This window comes from Trichomonas vaginalis, chromosome VI (genome assembly GCF_026262505.1).
Source record: "Trichomonas vaginalis G3 chromosome VI, whole genome shotgun sequence".
In the NCBI taxonomy this organism is placed as follows: Eukaryota; Parabasalia; order Trichomonadida; family Trichomonadidae; genus Trichomonas; species Trichomonas vaginalis.
The window spans coordinates 11,860,583-11,878,660 of record NC_067208.1 but is presented as its reverse complement, the minus strand read 5'-3'; the positions used below and the strand labels follow the sequence as shown (position 1 = coordinate 11,878,660).

Sequence of the window (18,078 nt, the reverse complement as noted above, 5' to 3'; positions counted from 1 at the left end):
TGTCGAGAAACTTCCTCACACCTCAAGAGATGCGAAGAACTTTTGACAGGCAAAGTGCAATATTGATAGGTGATTGCACTTTGCCTGTCACATACATCTCGACAGAGGCAACATTCGATATGAAAGTTTCCTCTGTCGAGAAACTTCCTCACACCTCAAGAGATGCGAAGAACTTTTGACAGGCAAAGTGCAATATTGATAGGTGATTGCACTTTGCCTGTCACATACATCTCGACAGAGGCAACATTCGATATGAAAGTTTCCTCTGTCGAGAAACTTCCTCACACCTCAAGAGATGCGAAGAACTTTTGACAGGCAAAGTGCAATATTGATAGGTGATTGCACTTTGCCTGTCACATACATCTCGACAGAGGCAACATTCGATAATGAAAGTTTCCTCTGTCGAGAAACTTTCCTCACACCTCAAGAGATGCGAAGAACTTTTGACAGGCAAAGTGCAATATTGATAGGTGATTGCACTTTTGCCTGTCACACACATCTCGACAGAGGCAACATTCGATATGAAAGTTTCCTCTGTCGAGAAACTTCCTCACACTCAAGAGATGCGAAGAACTTTTGACAGGCAAAGTGCAATATTGATAGGTGATTGCACTTTGCCTGTCACATACATCTCGACAGAGGCAACATTCGATATGAAAGTTTCCTCTGTCGAGAAACTTCCTCACACCTCAAGAGATGCGAAGAACTTTTGACAGGCAAAGTGCAATATTGATAGGTGATTGCACTTTGCCTGTCACATACATCTCGACAGAGGCAACATCGATATGAAAGTTTCCTCTGTCGAGAAACTTCCTCACACCTCAAGAGATGCGAAGAACTTTTGACAGGCAAAGTGCAATATTGATAGGTGATTGCACTTTGCCTGTCACATACATCTCGACAGAGGCAACATTCGATATGAAAGTTTCCTCTGTCGAGAGAAACTTCCTCACACCTCAAGAGATGCGAAGAACTTTTGACAGGCAAAGTGCAATATTGATAGGTGATTGCACTTTGCCTGTCACATACATCTCGACAGAGGCAACATTCGATATGAAAGTTTCCTCTGTCGAGAAACTTCCTCACACCTCAAGAGATGCGAAGAACTTTTGACAGGCAAAGTGCAATATTGATAGGTGATTGCACTTTGCCTGTCACATACATCTCGACAGAGGCAACATTCGATATGAAAGTTTCCTCTGTCGAGAAACTTCCTCACACCTCAAGAGATGCGAAGAACTTTTGACAGGCAAAGTGCAATATTGATAGGTGATTGCACTTTGCCTGTCACACACATCTCGACAGAGGCAACATTCGATATGAAAGTTTCCTCTGTCGAGAAACTTCCTCACACCTCAAGAGATGCGAAGAACTTTTGACAGGCAAAAGTGCAATATTGATAGGTGATTGCACTTTGCCTGTCACATACATCTCGACAGAGGCAACATTCGATATGAAAGTTTCCTCTGTCGAGAAAACTTCCTCACACCTCAAGAGATGCGAAGAACTTTTTGACAGGCAAAGTGCAATATTGATAGGTGATTGCACTTTGCCTGTCACATAACATCTCGACAGAGGCAACATTCGATATGAAAGTTTCCTCTGTCGAGAAACTTCCTCACACCTCAAGAGATGCGAAAGAACTTTTGACAGGCAAAGTTGCAATATTGATAGGTGATTGCACTTTGCCTGTCACATACATCTCGACAGAGGCAACATTCGATATGAAAGTTTTCCTCTGTCGAGAAACTTCCTCACACCTCAAGAGATGCGAAGAATTTTGACAGGCAAAGTGCAATATTGATAGGTGATTGCACTTTGCCTGTCACCACATCTCGACAGAGGCAACATTCGATATGAAAGTTTCCTCTGTCGAGAAACTTCCTCACACCTCAAGAGATGCGAAGAACTTTTGACAGGCAAAGTGCAATATTGATAGGTGATTGCACTTTGCCTGTCACACACATCTCGACAGAGGCAACATTCGATATGAAAGTTTCCTCTGTCGAGAAACTTCCTCACACCTCAAGAGATGCGAAGAACTTTTGACAGGCAAAGTGCAATATTGATAGGTGATTGCACTTTGCCTGTCACACACATCTCGACAGAGGCAACATTCGATATGAAAGTTTCCTCTGTCGAGAAACTTCCTCACACCTCAAGAGATGCGAAGAACTTTTGACAGGCAAAGTGCAATATTGATAGGTGATTGCACTTTGCCTGTCACATACATCTCGACAGAGGCAACATTCGATATGAAAGTTTCCTCTGTCGAGAAACTTCCTCACACCTCAAGAGATGCGAAGAACTTTTGACAGGCAAAGTGCAATATTGATAGGTGATTGCACTTTGCCTGTCACATACATTCTCGACAGAGGCAACATTCGATATGAAAGTTTCCTCTGTCGAGAAACTTCCTCACACCTCAAGAGATGCGAAGAACTTTTTGACAGGCAAAGTGCAATATTGATAGGTTGATTGCACTTTGCCTGTCACACATCTCGACAGAGGCAACATTCGATATGAAAGTTTCCTCTGTCGAGAAACTTCCTCACACCTCAAGAGATGCGAAGAACTTTTGACAGGCAAAGTGCAATATTGATAGGTGATTGCACTTTGCCTGTCACATCACATCTCGACAGAGGCAACATTCGATATTGAAAGTTTCCTCTGTCGAGAAACTTCCTCACACCTCAAGAGATGCGAAGAACTTTTGACAGGCAAAGTGCAATATTGATAGGTGATTGCACTTTGCCTGTCACACACATCTCGACAGAGGCAACATTCGATATGAAAGTTTCCTCTGTCGAGAAACTTCCTCACACCTCAAGAGATGCGAAGAAACTTTTGACAGGCAAAGTTGCAATATTGATAGGTGATTGCACTTTTGCCTTGTCACATACATCTCGACAGAGGCAACATTCGATATGAAAGTTTCCTCTGTCGAGAAACTTCCTCACACCTCAAGAGATGCGAAGAACTTTTGACAGGCAAAGTGCAATATTGATAGGTGATTGCACTTTGCCTGTCACATACATCTCGACAGAGGCAACATTCGATATGAAAGTTTCCTCTGTCGAGAAACTTCCTCACACCTCAAGAGATGCGAAGAACTTTTGACAGGCAAAGTGCAATATTGATAGGTGATTGCACTTTGCCTGTCACATACATCTCGACAGAGGCAACATTCGATATGAAAGTTTCCTCTGTCGAGAAACTTCCTCACACCTCAAGAGATGCGAAGAACTTTTGACAGGCAAAGTGCAATATTGATAGGTGATTGCACTTTGCCTGTCACACACATCTCGACAGAGGCAACATTCGATATGAAAGTTTCCTCTGTCGAGAAACTTCCTCACACCTCAAGAGATGCGAAGAACTTTTGACAGGCAAAGTGCAATATTGATAGGTGATTGCACTTTGCCTGTCACACACATCTCGACAGAGGCAACATTCGATATGAAAGTTTCCTCTGTCGAGAAACTTCCTCACACCTCAAGAGATGCGAAGAACTTTTGACAGGCAAAGTGCAATATTGATAGGTGATTGCACTTTGCCTGTCACATACATCTCGACAGAGGCAACATTCGATATGAAAGTTTCCTCTGTCGAGAAACTTCCTCACACCTCAAGAGATGCGAAGAACTTTTGACAGGCAAAGTGCAATATTGATAGGTGATTGCACTTTGCCTGTCACATACATCTCGACAGAGGCAACATTCGATATGAAAGTTTCCTCTGTCGAGAAACTTCCTCACACCTCAAGAGATGCGAAGAACTTTTGACAGGCAAAGTGCAATATTGATAGGTGATTGCACTTTGCCTGTCACATACATCTCGACAGAGGCAACATTCGATATGAAAGTTTCCTCTGTCGAGAAACTTCCTCACACCTCAAGAGATGCGAAGAACTTTTGACAGGCAAAGTGCAATATTGATAGGTGATTGCACTTTGCCTGTCACATACATCTCGACAGAGGCAACATTCGATATGAAAGTTTCCTCTGTCGAGAAACTTCCTCACACCTCAAGAGATGCGAAGAACTTTTGACAGGCAAAGTGCAATATTGATAGGTGATTGCACTTTGCCTGTCACATACATCTCGACAGAGGCAACATTCGATATGAAAGTTTCCTCTGTCGAGAAACTTCCTCACACCTCAAGAGATGCGAAGAACTTTTGACAGGCAAAGTGCAATATTGATAGGTGATTGCACTTTGCCTGTCACATACATCTCGACAGAGGCAACATTCGATATGAAAGTTTCCTCTGTCGAGAAACTTCCTCACACCTCAAGAGATGCGAAGAACTTTTGACAGGCAAAGTGCAATATTGATAGGTGATTGCACTTTGCCTGTCACATACATCTCGACAGAGGCAACATTCGATATGAAAGTTTCCTCTGTCGAGAAACTTCCTCACACCTCAAGAGATGCGAAGAACTTTTGACAGGCAAAGTGCAATATTGATAGGTGATTGCACTTTGCCTGTCACATACATCTCGACAGAGGCAACATTCGATATGAAAGTTTCCTCTGTCGAGAAACTTCCTCACACCTCAAGAGATGCGAAGAACTTTTGACAGGCAAAGTGCAATATTGATAGGTGATTGCACTTTGCCTGTCACATACATCTCGACAGAGGCAACATTCGATATGAAAGTTTCCTCTGTCGAGAAACTTCCTCACACCTCAAGAGATGCGAAGAACTTTTGACAGGCAAAGTGCAATATTGATAGGTGATTGCACTTTGCCTGTCACATACATCTCGACAGAGGCAACATTCGATATGAAAGTTTCCTCTGTCGAGAAACTTCCTCACACCTCAAGAGATGCGAAGAACTTTTGACAGGCAAAGTGCAATATTGATAGGTGATTGCACTTTGCCTGTCACATCTCGACAGAGGCAACATTCGATATGAAAGTTTCCTCTGTCGAGAAACTTCCTCACACCTCAAGAGATGCGAAGAACTTTTGACAGGCAAAGTGCAATATTGATAGGTGATTGCACTTTGCCTGTCACACACATCTCGACAGAGGCAACATTCGATATGAAAGTTTCCTCTGTCGAGAAACTTCCTCACACCTCAAGAGATGCGAAGAACTTTTGACAGGCAAAGTGCAATATTGATAGGTGATTGCACTTTGCCTGTCACACATCTCGACAGAGGCAACATTCGATATGAAAGTTTCCTCTGTCGAGAAACTTCCTCACACCTCAAGAGATGCGAAGAACTTTTGACAGGCAAAGTGCAATATTGATAGGTGATTGCACTTTGCCTGTCACATACATCTCGACAGAGGCAACATTCGATATGAAAGTTTCCTCTGTCGAGAAACTTCCTCACACCTCAAGAGATGCGAAGAACTTTTGACAGGCAAAGTGCAATATTGATAGGTGATTGCACTTTGCCTGTCACATACATCTCGACAGAGGCAACATTCGATATGAAAGTTTCCTCTGTCGAGAAACTTCCTCACACCTCAAGAGATGCGAAGAACTTTTGACAGGCAAAGTGCAATATTGATAGGTGATTGCACTTTGCCTGTCACACATCTCGACAGAGGCAACATTCGATATGAAAGTTTCCTCTGTCGAGAAACTTCCTCACACCTCAAGAGATGCGAAGAACTTTTGACAGGCAAAGTGCAATATTGATAGGTGATTGCACTTTGCCTGTCACATACATCTCGACAGAGGCAACATTCGATATGAAAGTTTCCTCTGTCGAGAAACTTCCTCACACCTCAAGAGATGCGAAGAACTTTTGACAGGCAAAGTGCAATATTGATAGGTGATTGCACTTTGCCTGTCACATACATCTCGACAGAGGCAACATTCGATATGAAAGTTTCCTCTGTCGAGAAACTTCCTCACACCTCAAGAGATGCGAAGAACTTTTGACAGGCAAAGTGCAATATTGATAGGTGATTGCACTTTGCCTGTCACATACATCTCGACAGAGGCAACATTCGATATGAAAGTTTCCTCTGTCGAGAAACTTCCTCACACCTCAAGAGATGCGAAGAACTTTTGACAGGCAAAGTGCAATATTGATAGGTGATTGCACTTTGCCTGTCACATACATCTCGACAGAGGCAACATTCGATATGAAAGTTTCCTCTGTCGAGAAACTTCCTCACACCTCAAGAGATGCGAAGAACTTTTGACAGGCAAAGTGCAATATTGATAGGTGATTGCACTTTGCCTGTCACATACATCTCGACAGAGGCAACATTCGATATGAAAGTTTCCTCTGTCGAGAAACTTCCTCACACCTCAAGAGATGCGAAGAACTTTTGACAGGCAAAGTGCAATATTGATAGGTGATTGCACTTTGCCTGTCACATACATCTCGACAGAGGCAACATTCGATATGAAAGTTTCCTCTGTCGAGAAACTTCCTCACACCTCAAGAGATGCGAAGAACTTTTGACAGGCAAAGTGCAATATTGATAGGTGATTGCACTTTGCCTGTCACATACATCTCGACAGAGGCAACATTCGATATGAAAGTTTCCTCTGTCGAGAAACTTCCTCACACCTCAAGAGATGCGAAGAACTTTTGACAGGCAAAGTGCAATATTGATAGGTGATTGCACTTTGCCTGTCACATACATCTCGACAGAGGCAACATTCGATATGAAAGTTTCCTCTGTCGAGAAACTTCCTCACACCTCAAGAGATGCGAAGAACTTTTGACAGGCAAAGTGCAATATTGATAGGTGATTGCACTTTGCCTGTCACATACATCTCGACAGAGGCAACATTCGATATGAAAGTTTCCTCTGTCGAGAAACTTCCTCACACCTCAAGAGATGCGAAGAACTTTTGACAGGCAAAGTGCAATATTGATAGGTGATTGCACTTTGCCTGTCACACATCTCGACAGAGGCAACATTCGATATGAAAGTTTCCTCTGTCGAGAAACTTCCTCACACCTCAAGAGATGCGAAGAACTTTTGACAGGCAAAGTGCAATATTGATAGGTGATTGCACTTTGCCTGTCACATACATCTCGACAGAGGCAACATTCGATATGAAAGTTTCCTCTGTCGAGAAACTTCCTCACACCTCAAGAGATGCGAAGAACTTTTGACAGGCAAAGTGCAATATTGATAGGTGATTGCACTTTGCCTGTCACATACATCTCGACAGAGGCAACATTCGATATGAAAGTTTCCTCTGTCGAGAAACTTCCTCACACCTCAAGAGATGCGAAGAACTTTTGACAGGCAAAGTGCAATATTGATAGGTGATTGCACTTTGCCTGTCACATACATCTCGACAGAGGCAACATTCGATATGAAAGTTTCCTCTGTCGAGAAACTTCCTCACACCTCAAGAGATGCGAAGAACTTTTGACAGGCAAAGTGCAATATTGATAGGTGATTGCACTTTGCCTGTCACATACATCTCGACAGAGGCAACATTCGATATGAAAGTTTCCTCTGTCGAGAAACTTCCTCACACCTCAAGAGATGCGAAGAACTTTTGACAGGCAAAGTGCAATATTGATAGGTGATTGCACTTTGCCTGTCACATACATCTCGACAGAGGCAACATTCGATATGAAAGTTTCCTCTGTCGAGAAACTTCCTCACACCTCAAGAGATGCGAAGAACTTTTGACAGGCAAAGTGCAATATTGATAGGTGATTGCACTTTGCCTGTCACATACATCTCGACAGAGGCAACATTCGATATGAAAGTTTCCTCTGTCGAGAAACTTCCTCACACCTCAAGAGATGCGAAGAACTTTTGACAGGCAAAGTGCAATATTGATAGGTGATTGCACTTTGCCTGTCACATACATCTCGACAGAGGCAACATTCGATATGAAAGTTTCCTCTGTCGAGAAACTTCCTCACACCTCAAGAGATGCGAAGAACTTTTGACAGGCAAAGTGCAATATTGATAGGTGATTGCACTTTGCCTGTCACACATCTCGACAGAGGCAACATTCGATATGAAAGTTTCCTCTGTCGAGAAACTTCCTCACACCTCAAGAGATGCGAAGAACTTTTGACAGGCAAAGTGCAATATTGATAGGTGATTGCACTTTGCCTGTCACATACATCTCGACAGAGGCAACATTCGATATGAAAGTTTCCTCTGTCGAGAAACTTCCTCACACCTCAAGAGATGCGAAGAACTTTTGACAGGCAAAGTGCAATATTGATAGGTGATTGCACTTTGCCTGTCACACACATCTCGACAGAGGCAACATTCGATATGAAAGTTTCCTCTGTCGAGAAACTTCCTCACACCTCAAGAGATGCGAAGAACTTTTGACAGGCAAAGTGCAATATTGATAGGTGATTGCACTTTGCCTGTCACATACATCTCGACAGAGGCAACATTCGATATGAAAGTTTCCTCTGTCGAGAAACTTCCTCACACCTCAAGAGATGCGAAGAACTTTTGACAGGCAAAGTGCAATATTGATAGGTGATTGCACTTTGCCTGTCACATACATCTCGACAGAGGCAACATTCGATATGAAAGTTTCCTCTGTCGAGAAACTTCCTCACACCTCAAGAGATGCGAAGAACTTTTGACAGGCAAAGTGCAATATTGATAGGTGATTGCACTTTGCCTGTCACATACATCTCGACAGAGGCAACATTCGATATGAAAGTTTCCTCTGTCGAGAAACTTCCTCACACCTCAAGAGATGCGAAGAACTTTTGACAGGCAAAGTGCAATATTGATAGGTGATTGCACTTTGCCTGTCACATACATCTCGACAGAGGCAACATTCGATATGAAAGTTTCCTCTGTCGAGAAACTTCCTCACACCTCAAGAGATGCGAAGAACTTTTGACAGGCAAAGTGCAATATTGATAGGTGATTGCACTTTGCCTGTCACATACATCTCGACAGAGGCAACATTCGATATGAAAGTTTCCTCTGTCGAGAAACTTCCTCACACCTCAAGAGATGCGAAGAACTTTTGACAGGCAAAGTGCAATATTGATAGGTGATTGCACTTTGCCTGTCACACACATCTCGACAGAGGCAACATTCGATATGAAAGTTTCCTCTGTCGAGAAACTTCCTCACACCTCAAGAGATGCGAAGAACTTTTGACAGGCAAAGTGCAATATTGATAGGTGATTGCACTTTGCCTGTCACACACATCTCGACAGAGGCAACATTCGATATGAAAGTTTCCTCTGTCGAGAAACTTCCTCACACCTCAAGAGATGCGAAGAACTTTTGACAGGCAAAGTGCAATATTGATAGGTGATTGCACTTTGCCTGTCACACACATCTCGACAGAGGCAACATTCGATATGAAAGTTTCCTCTGTCGAGAAACTTCCTCACACCTCAAGAGATGCGAAAGAACTTTTGACAGGCAAAGTGCAATATTGATAGGTGATTGCACTTTGCCTGTCACACACATCTCGACAGAGGCAACATTCGATATGAAAGTTTCCTCTGTCGAGAAACTTCCTCACACCTCAAGAGATGCGAAGAACTTTTGACAGGCAAAGTGCAATATTGATAGGTGATTGCACTTTGCCTGTCACACACATCTCGACAGAGGCAACATTCGATATGAAAGTTTCCTCTGTCGAGAAACTTCCTCACACCTCAAGAGATGCGAAGAACTTTTGACAGGCAAAGTGCAATATTGATAGGTGATTGCACTTTGCCTGTCACACACATCTCGACAGAGGCAACATTCGATATGAAAGTTTCCTCTGTCGAGAAACTTCCTCGAAACTCCAATTTTTCTTTAGAACTACAATATTTTAACAATTAGCTCATCAAAACACAACCTATAAACTTTAATTTTTACTTTTGTTTTTTTCAATATATCAACCAAATTTTTTTTTTCAAATTACTCCCACACTGGGAAAAGTATTTTAACTCAGATGTTGCCAGCCTCTTCATCATTGCATTAACAAGTGCTTTGACTTAGAGGTTGCCAGCCTCTTCATCATTGCATTAACAAATGCTTTGACTCAGAGGTTGCCAGCCTCTTCATCATTGCATTAACAAGTGCTTTGACTTAGAGGTTGCCAGCCTCTTCATCATTGCATTAACAAATGCTTTGACTCAGAGGTTGCCAGCCTCTTCATCATTGCATTAACAAGTGCTTTGACTCAGAGGTTGCCAGCCTCTTCATCATTGCATTAACAAGTGCTTTGACTCAGAGGTTGCCAGCCTCTTCATCATTGTAAAAATGTATTACCGCTTTTTTTTTTAATTCAATCGTAACATCTCAATTATCCCGCCAAAAATTATTGGGTCTAAATTGGTTTTTATTATTATTATTTTCAGAAACAAACTAACTTGTTTTTTAGGAATTTATCATTCATAAAGTCTTTATGATATATTTTCAACTTATAATGAATATGAAATTATAATTGTTATTTTGAAAAAAAATTATTCATGATCAATTCATGATTTAACCAGTTCCTTCAAATTAGGAGAGCATATTCAAATATAATCGCTCATTAAAATCAATTTTTATGTTTTTTTTTAAATCGAAATTATCTCATCATAAACCATGCAAACTGACTATTTGTTCTTATCACCATGTTACCAATATCAGAATTGTCTTTACAGCCAAAATTTCGCTCGATAAAAGTCCATCCAATAGTGAGATAATTGAGCAACGAACATTTTTCCATATCACAAAAACCTCCGCCGAAATCATCAATTGAAATTGAGTGGATACTGACCAGACATTCCGAAAAATTATTTAAAAATAACATATGATGATATCTGATCTAATAGTCCACTTGGAGAAATTGAAAATCAATGAAAGTGAAATGAACTAAAACGAAAACAATGAAAAATTCAAAACCTGATTGGTTTTCTAAAACAATTTTTATTAATCTCGGATCTATAGATCATAAAGAACGTACCCTGAGTTCAATAAATGACGACGAGAACGGTTTTTTCATTGAAATTGACCATACAATGTTTAAAGAGAAATCTGAGAAGTTTACATCGTCGTTTTTGTTTTGAAAATTTGAGACAACTGCATCGTTTCTCATATCACTTTAACAGAATGTCTGCCCAACGCGCATACAACTTCTCTGCTGGCCCAGCTGCTGTCCCACTCGAGTGCCTCGAGCGTGCTGCTGCCGAAATGACAAACTGGCGTAACTCTGGCATGTCCGTCATCGAAGTTTCCCACCGTGGCAAGCACTGGATGGAGGAGCAGAAGGAAGCTACAGAGCGCCTTCGCACACTCCTTCAAGTCCCAGAGAACTTCAACATTCTCTTCGTTGCTGGTGGTGCATCACTCCAGTTCTCCGCCATCCCATTCAACTTCATTGGTGAGCACAAGGCTGTCGACTACCTCTGCACAGGCACATGGTCCAAGAAGGCCTTCGATGAGTGCAAGCGCCTTGCATTCCCAGGTGTTACAGTCAACTCCGTTGCTGGCAACCCACCAGCTAACCCAGTTGAAGTTCCAGCTCGCGACACATGGAAACTCTCTGAGGATGCTGCTTACTTCTACTACTGCGACAACGAAACAATCCAGGGCATTGAATTCCAGCAATTCCCAGATGTCCCAGCTCCACTCATTATCGATATGTCATCCAACTTCCTTTCCCGCCCAATCACACAGTGGGAGAAGGTTGGCTGCATCTTTGCCTGCGCTCAGAAGAACTTCGGTCTTGCCGGCATGAGTGTCGTCATCATCCGCAAGGACATGCTCGAACGCCCAGTCAAGCCATTCTGCCCAATCACAATGGACTACAGAATCCAGGTCAAGAACGACTGCATGTACAACACACCACCAACATTCGCCATCTACTTCGCTAACCACATCTTCAAGTGGATCGAAGAGAAGGGTGGCCTTGCTGCCATGGATGCCCTCAACAAGGAGAAGGCTAAGAAGGTCTATGAGGCTATCGACTCAAATCCAAACTTCGTCAACCGCATCAAACCAGAGTGGCGCTCCCGCATGAACATGCCATTCTTCCGCCCAGACGGCTACGAGAACAAGGATCTTGACGCTGATGCCAAGTTCGTCAACTTCTGCACACAGAGAAAGCTCCTCACGCTCAAGGGCCACGTTTCTGTCGGTGGTTTCCGTGCTTCCTGCTACAACGCTTGCCCAATGGAGGCTGTCAATGCCCTCGTTCAGGCAATGAAGGAATGGCCAGGATTTTAAGCCCTCGGTATAAAAACTTAGTTCGATTTTTTTATTAATCTAATCCTTTTTTTATAAGAATAAGAAGAATTACTTTTTTGATTTAGTTAATCGTTGAATATATAATGCTACTTTGAAAGTTTCATTATTAAATAGTTATAAAAGGTTTGTTATGAAGAGTTAATGCGCCTCAAAATCATTAATTTTAAAACAAAATCTTCACGCAATATGTATTTTTCTAATTTGATGAATAAAATATAAATTATACTAATTATAATGAGGAATGAACTATTTAAAATTTTCTTAAAATTCCAAAAAAATCTCAAATTTTCAAATTTAAATAAAAATTTCTAGGATTTTATTTTCATTTTTAAAGAAATGAAAAAAATTTGGAATTCTACAACACTGTAATATAAATCCAAAATTATCGTACTTCAATTTTGTTACTCAAGTTTTTCAAATTATCTTATAATTCAATATCAAAAATTTAATTCTTTCTCCAAATCTTAATTTATTAATGATATCTTATTAAAATGAAGCATATAAACCGAAACCAATGAAAAAGCAAAATCATTCATTACCAATTAATAAAAGATGTCTCCACATAAAAATTTAACAAAACAGACTACATAGATGGTAATATATTACTCATAATCACAGTAAAAAATCGTAAAAAAAGTTGATAAATTGCTAAAACCAACCCTAAAATAAATGTCTTTTTTAGAAGACACGGAATTGCCTCTTATCGGCACCTACAGCTGCTGGCTTAACATGAATAACGTTAAAGTGTACAGTCTTAGATAATGGGCGGCATTCGGCTACAGTTACTAAATCACCTTCCTTGACGAGGAATGCTGGGGAAATATGAGCTGGGATCTTTGTATGGCGCTTCTCGAAACGCTTGTACTTACGGATCCACTGAAGATAATCGCGGCGGATGATGATTGTACGGCGCATCTTTGTAGAAACTACGACACCACGGAGGACACGGCCACGGATGGAGACTGTGCCTGTGAATGGGCACTTAGCATCGATGTACTCACGCTCTTCAGCTGTCTTTGGTGTTTCGATCTTGAGACCGATGGACTTAACATAGCGCTGCTTCTTCTCGGCATTAGCATGCTTCTTGGAGGCGAGGAAAAGCTGTGGCTGCTTCTGGAAGGCACGTTCAACTTGGACAATGGACATTTTGTAGAAAGGCCATGAAATGTAAACCATTCAATTCTTACTCCGGCCAAGCCTAAAATAAAGTCACTAAATAAACAACCAAATTTAGTTTGATATAGAAAAACACGCACATTTTATAACTCATCTTCAACCAAATCTCTATGAATCACATATTTTTGAATTAATTATTAAATTTAAAGTCAAATAGAAATCAATTTCGAGCCACACTATCCTATGGGCTAGATATCTTAAGTTTGGGTTAAATATTGAAAAATATAATTTTGAGATCATAAATATATGATACGTTCGGCGGGTAATTTTGATGTTATAGTTGTAGTACTTCTTTTCTTGCTATATGTGATAGAAATATTTAAACATTTACTTAAATTAATAAACAGCATTTTGATTTTTCGCCGATTCCACTGAAAGGATCAACATTCTCTGGAATGGTAATGTCTAGAAGAACTTTTGCAAGCTTTGAAAATGAAAATCCTTTTTCAGTATTTCCTGACAAAGATTCAGAGAGTTGTTCTCTAGTGACCTGTTTCTTAAGGACTTCAGTAATCTCAACTGCTTGATCTAAACTTAGTTTTCGTGTACAATTTTGATCGAGTCCACGAAATGCAATTTTAAGAATTCCTAATTCATCTTGATCATGCAAACATGATACTGTATTGATGCATGTCTGAAGATTAGCCTTTTGATTACATGCCAACATGCCATCAATAATAACGTCTTTTTGCTTGTCTGTGAGATCAAGTTTAAGATCATTGAACAAAGATGTTAACTGAGCTTTTCCAAGCTTGTTCTTCTGCTCAGGATCAAGGAGTCTGTATGATTCTGTAACTTGATTTATCTCTTCCTGTGTTAAAGGCATAAGATGTCACTTTTACAAAAAGGTGACAAATGAATTATTATTATGACTCAATAAGAAATTTTAAATTCAATGGGTATGATGAGCGTTATGACTATGATGACTCATCTCAAAATTTCAAGAATATGAGGCTAGAAGAGCTCACTTATCAAATGAAAGAAATATTATGTTTCAAAGAAGCTAGAGAAGCAATGGAGCTATCATATACAGGTATTGAAGAATATTTTCTCGAAGAACTTTCAAATTATATATCAATTCTGCAAAATCATCGCTCTGGTCTTCTATTTTTATATAAAATTCTCAAAAAAGCGAAATTAATACCACCAACGATAATCCACGATATTTTTAATATCTCAAAAGATTTAATCAACAACCCTGTTGGATGCCGCATTATAAAATTTTTAATTCCATTTTCTGATGATGAAATGAAGCAGGCAATAGCTCAAGACTGCTTAAAAGTCAAAAGCAAGAACTATTCAGATGATTTTGCCGCACTATTTACGTATTTTATTCAAAATCAGAACTACAATGTTGATCATTTACAAAAATTCTTTGATTTTGATTATTATACAAAGCATCCTAATGCTTTATTAATTGGTAGGGCAATTATCGAGTTTCACACTATAGAATCAGTTTCGAAAATGTTTTACATTTTTATTTCGAGATTAAATAAAGCAATTTTCTCGGAAACTCATATGTCTCTTGTCATATCATTGATATACAGAGTACCTGTAAAGAATGCCGTAGAAATCTTCCAGAAATTGGATATAAAATCGATGATTTTTCATGATTTTCAATGGAAAATCGTTCATGCATTGATATCAGTTCTTCCTTTGAGGGAGAAAGCAATTATTGCAGATATAATAGCTGTTTCTATTTTAGAACACATAAAATACGATATTCCTTCAAGAGTTGACCAATTATGCAAATATTCATTTCAGATGATCGATAGAATTTCAAGACATAACATTCTAACTTATAGGCCGCTTACGGATTATGATTTGAAACTGCCAATTTTCTGTTCTTTCATGGAAAATTTGATATTAAAAGTAGGATGATTTAATAAATGATTTTATCAACAATTATTTGCTGATTCAGTTCTAAATGTTATGATTGATTGCTAAAATCTAATTTCGATATTAAATTAAATTCTTTATTTAATGTATGATATTTACTCGATCGAAAAGCATTGAATGTTTTCGATTAAGTAGTACATGTCGTACATATTTTAGAAATGTTTAGATGAATTATAATTATAGGACATTTTAATTCTTTTCATCAATAAATTAAAATATTAAAAAATGTATCTCCGACATCGTTCATCGGTTAGGATAAGCGGTTCTCATCCGCTGGAGCGGGGTTCGACTCCCCGTGTCGGAAAATTTTTTTTCTATACTGAACAACACGTTTTTTTCCCCACATTAAAACTAGATTCACTTTGGAAATAAATTTAGTTTGTATGTGCCGATCATTTTTTTAATTTTGAATAAATTTAATGAAAACATAATTGCATTTTCAATAACATTGGTAAGGGAAGTGAAAAAAAAACTTGAATCTTCGAGTCTTGACTACAATGAGGCATAACATTCTGCCTTTTTAGCAATTCTAGAATTCTTATTAATTTCTTTTAGGAAAATGAATCTTTTTATGTTTTGAATGGGAAAGTGCAAAATTTATATCAAATATTAATTAAATTGGAAATTTTCCAATAATCCGACATCGTTCATCGGTTAGGATAAGCGGTTCTCATCCGCTGGAGCAGGGTTCGACTCCCCGTGTCGGAAAATACTTTTTTTCCTTTTTTAGCATTGTAGTTTTATCATCGATAGTTTTAGCAAATGGAAGATTGATACAAAATATATTGACTTTTAAAGGACTTTTAATAGCGAAATAAGTAAATGGTCTTAAAAATTGGTAGAATGATAATAATAATTATTAGATTCTAAAAGCATTAGATTGAAAACAATAAACAAAACAATTTTATTCAGATAAAACAGACAATATAAAAGAGGCAGAATCTTCCAATTCAGGGTATTCATCAAGAGCATTTTGAATAGATTCACATTCTATCAATTCTCTGCATTCATCGATGCTAAGAACTACCCATGATATTTGAGCGAAATATTCCAATAATCGGGCTGTAGCTGGATATACAACTAATGCAATATATTTTTCCGGATCATCAGTATTTTCAAATATCTTATAAACAAATATATGTCTATTAACTATCATATCCAATATACAATTTTCTTTAACTTGAATTATAGCTGTTGATATCATTAAAATAATGCTAATTTTGGTATTGTAATCAAATTTTTCTATAATATCTTCAATATTAGCTAAAAATTGTTCTGTTATAAGATGTTTTAGAAATTCATCAATTTGAAACATAATTGATGCTAAGTGAAATGCGAGTGATAGTATCTTGCTATTTGATTGAGAATCAATTTTTTCTAAAATTATGCTTATAACAGTACCAATATCATTAGTAAATTGAGTTTCAAGCGAAAATTCAGAAATAATTGAATAAAATGAAAGAGCTTCAATGGACCTATTAAATTCAGAATGTATTGCTAATGACCTTATTTGATTAATGCATTGAGGATCTTGAAGTTGAGAAACAACAATTTCAGGAGTAATTGAAGCAAAATATCGTAAAACTTTGATTCCTTGATATTCAGAAGGATAATAATTTAATGCTCTAGCAAATACACCAATAAAAAAGCACTTCGATTCTGAATCCATAAATTGATATTTTTTCATTACAATCATCTCTACTAAATTTAAAATTGATAACCATGGAATTAATAACGTTCTGTCGTTTGGGCATGAAATTGTAGATGAATCGCTTTCTCCATCTGAAAAGTATTCTTCATATTCATAACAACGCTGTGGACGAGGCAGATCATCAATGATCGTATCCAATAGTTTGTTGATCTTGTGAAACCATTTTCGATTTAACATGTATTCATAAACAGAAGGGTTGGCTTCTAAACAATATGCTAGGCTTTGAAAGAAGAAAAATTGCAAATTTGTTGATAGTTCAGCTTTGGAAAATAGAAATTCAAGATATTCATCACTCGTGAAGTAAGGAACAAGAGATTCTGGAGCTCTTTTTAGTATCTGATTAATTAGGTAAAGAGTTTCGGTAATAACACTATTGAGCATTCCGTTTGAATTAATAATGGGAAAGAGTATATCCCATAATTCGATTTCGTATAAGTATTTAATAATATCAATACAAGGATAATGAACAACAATTGATACCAATTGCTTCAATCCTTTGTTGATGTTATTTGTATTTGGCGAATTTAATATTTTTATACAATTGTCAATTTCTTCGATTTTTGCTTGCAATTCTTCTTCACTAAGATTTACAGATGAAATATTTTTTATTTCTTCTTGTATATGCTTTGAAGAAATCGAGTTGATATCATAGATCAAACCAAACTTATAATCATTCATCTTTTTTGATATTTTATACATACCATTAATATTTCTATAGTTAGTGCAGTTTAAATACATATTGATTAATTGCTTTCTGCATGATAACAGGTTTTACAAAATAATTATTCTTTGGATAAACTATACTTAGAATTAGCTCATTCTTCAAACATTGACTAAGGGTATGGATTTAGCAATTCTGCTAAATCATGACAATCAAATAATTATTAATTTTTAATATTCTTTTCTCTTATTCAATCAAAGTCTCACACAATACATCACTTATAAGATAACTAAATGATTCTTTGTTGATGTACATCATTCCATGATACCAGATTCATTTTGATCAGATTTGCAAGATATGTGGATAGTTTATTGGTAAAAAATGAAATACATCTAACAGACATGCTATTACATATTTTATAACCATGAAAAATGCATGGCTATTCATAAAGTATTGAAAATGT

The 18,078-nt window shown here is 38.3% G+C and overlaps 5 protein-coding genes, 2 non-coding genes and 2 pseudogenes across 9 annotated transcripts, besides 1 other annotated feature; 6 read left to right on the top strand and 3 right to left on the bottom strand.

Annotated features, from left to right (window-relative positions):
• Positions 1-828: 828 nt before the first annotated feature.
• TVAGG3_0849450 (uncharacterized protein) lies at positions 829-1,113 on the top strand (the record flags this gene model as incomplete). Its single annotated transcript, XM_051249183.1, has 1 exon — positions 829-1,113. One exon carries the CDS (start codon positions 829-831, stop codon positions 1,111-1,113), a length of 285 nt encoding a protein of 94 aa, XP_051084658.1.
• A 1,587-nt stretch (positions 1,114-2,700) lies between these two features.
• Positions 2,701-3,120, top strand: TVAGG3_0849440 (annotated as a pseudogene). The gene has a single exon. A coding segment is annotated over exon 1 (420 nt).
• Positions 3,121-10,231: 7,111 nt separating this feature from the next.
• Positions 10,232-10,666: a mobile genetic element.
• A 365-nt stretch (positions 10,667-11,031) lies between these two features.
• Positions 11,032-12,149, top strand: TVAGG3_0849420 (Chain A Aminotransferase Class V Family Protein; the record flags this gene model as incomplete). The annotated part of the gene is made up of 1 exon (XM_001303198.1): positions 11,032-12,147. One exon carries the CDS (start codon positions 11,032-11,034, stop codon positions 12,145-12,147), a length of 1,116 nt encoding a protein of 371 aa, XP_001303199.1.
• Positions 12,150-12,724: 575 nt separating this feature from the next.
• Positions 12,725-13,325, bottom strand: TVAGG3_0849410 (Chain L Uncharacterized rRNA-Binding Protein; the record flags this gene model as incomplete). Its single annotated transcript, XM_001303197.2, has 1 exon — positions 12,847-13,314. The coding sequence occupies one exon, from the start codon at positions 13,312-13,314 to the stop codon at positions 12,847-12,849; it is 468 nt and encodes a 155-aa protein (XP_001303198.1).
• A 316-nt stretch (positions 13,326-13,641) lies between these two features.
• On the bottom strand, positions 13,642-14,170 carry TVAGG3_0849400 (EF-hand family; the record flags this gene model as incomplete). The annotated part of the gene is made up of 1 exon (XM_001303196.1): positions 13,676-14,170. The coding sequence occupies one exon, from the start codon at positions 14,168-14,170 to the stop codon at positions 13,676-13,678; it is 495 nt and encodes a 164-aa protein (XP_001303197.1).
• A 1,305-nt stretch (positions 14,171-15,475) lies between these two features.
• On the top strand, positions 15,476-15,547 carry TVAGG3_0849390. Its single transcript has one exon. It is a non-coding gene; the product is annotated as a tRNA-Glu (tRNA).
• A 211-nt stretch (positions 15,548-15,758) lies between these two features.
• TVAGG3_0849380 lies at positions 15,759-15,786 on the top strand (annotated as a pseudogene). The gene has a single exon. The product of its transcript is annotated as a tRNA-Phe (tRNA).
• A 93-nt stretch (positions 15,787-15,879) lies between these two features.
• On the top strand, positions 15,880-15,951 carry TVAGG3_0849370. The gene has a single exon. It is a non-coding gene; the product is annotated as a tRNA-Glu (tRNA).
• A 196-nt stretch (positions 15,952-16,147) lies between these two features.
• Positions 16,148-17,618, bottom strand: TVAGG3_0849360 (uncharacterized protein; the record flags this gene model as incomplete). Its single annotated transcript, XM_001303195.1, has 1 exon — positions 16,148-17,131. One exon carries the CDS (start codon positions 17,129-17,131, stop codon positions 16,148-16,150), a length of 984 nt encoding a protein of 327 aa, XP_001303196.1.
• Positions 17,619-18,078: the final 460 nt, after the last annotated feature.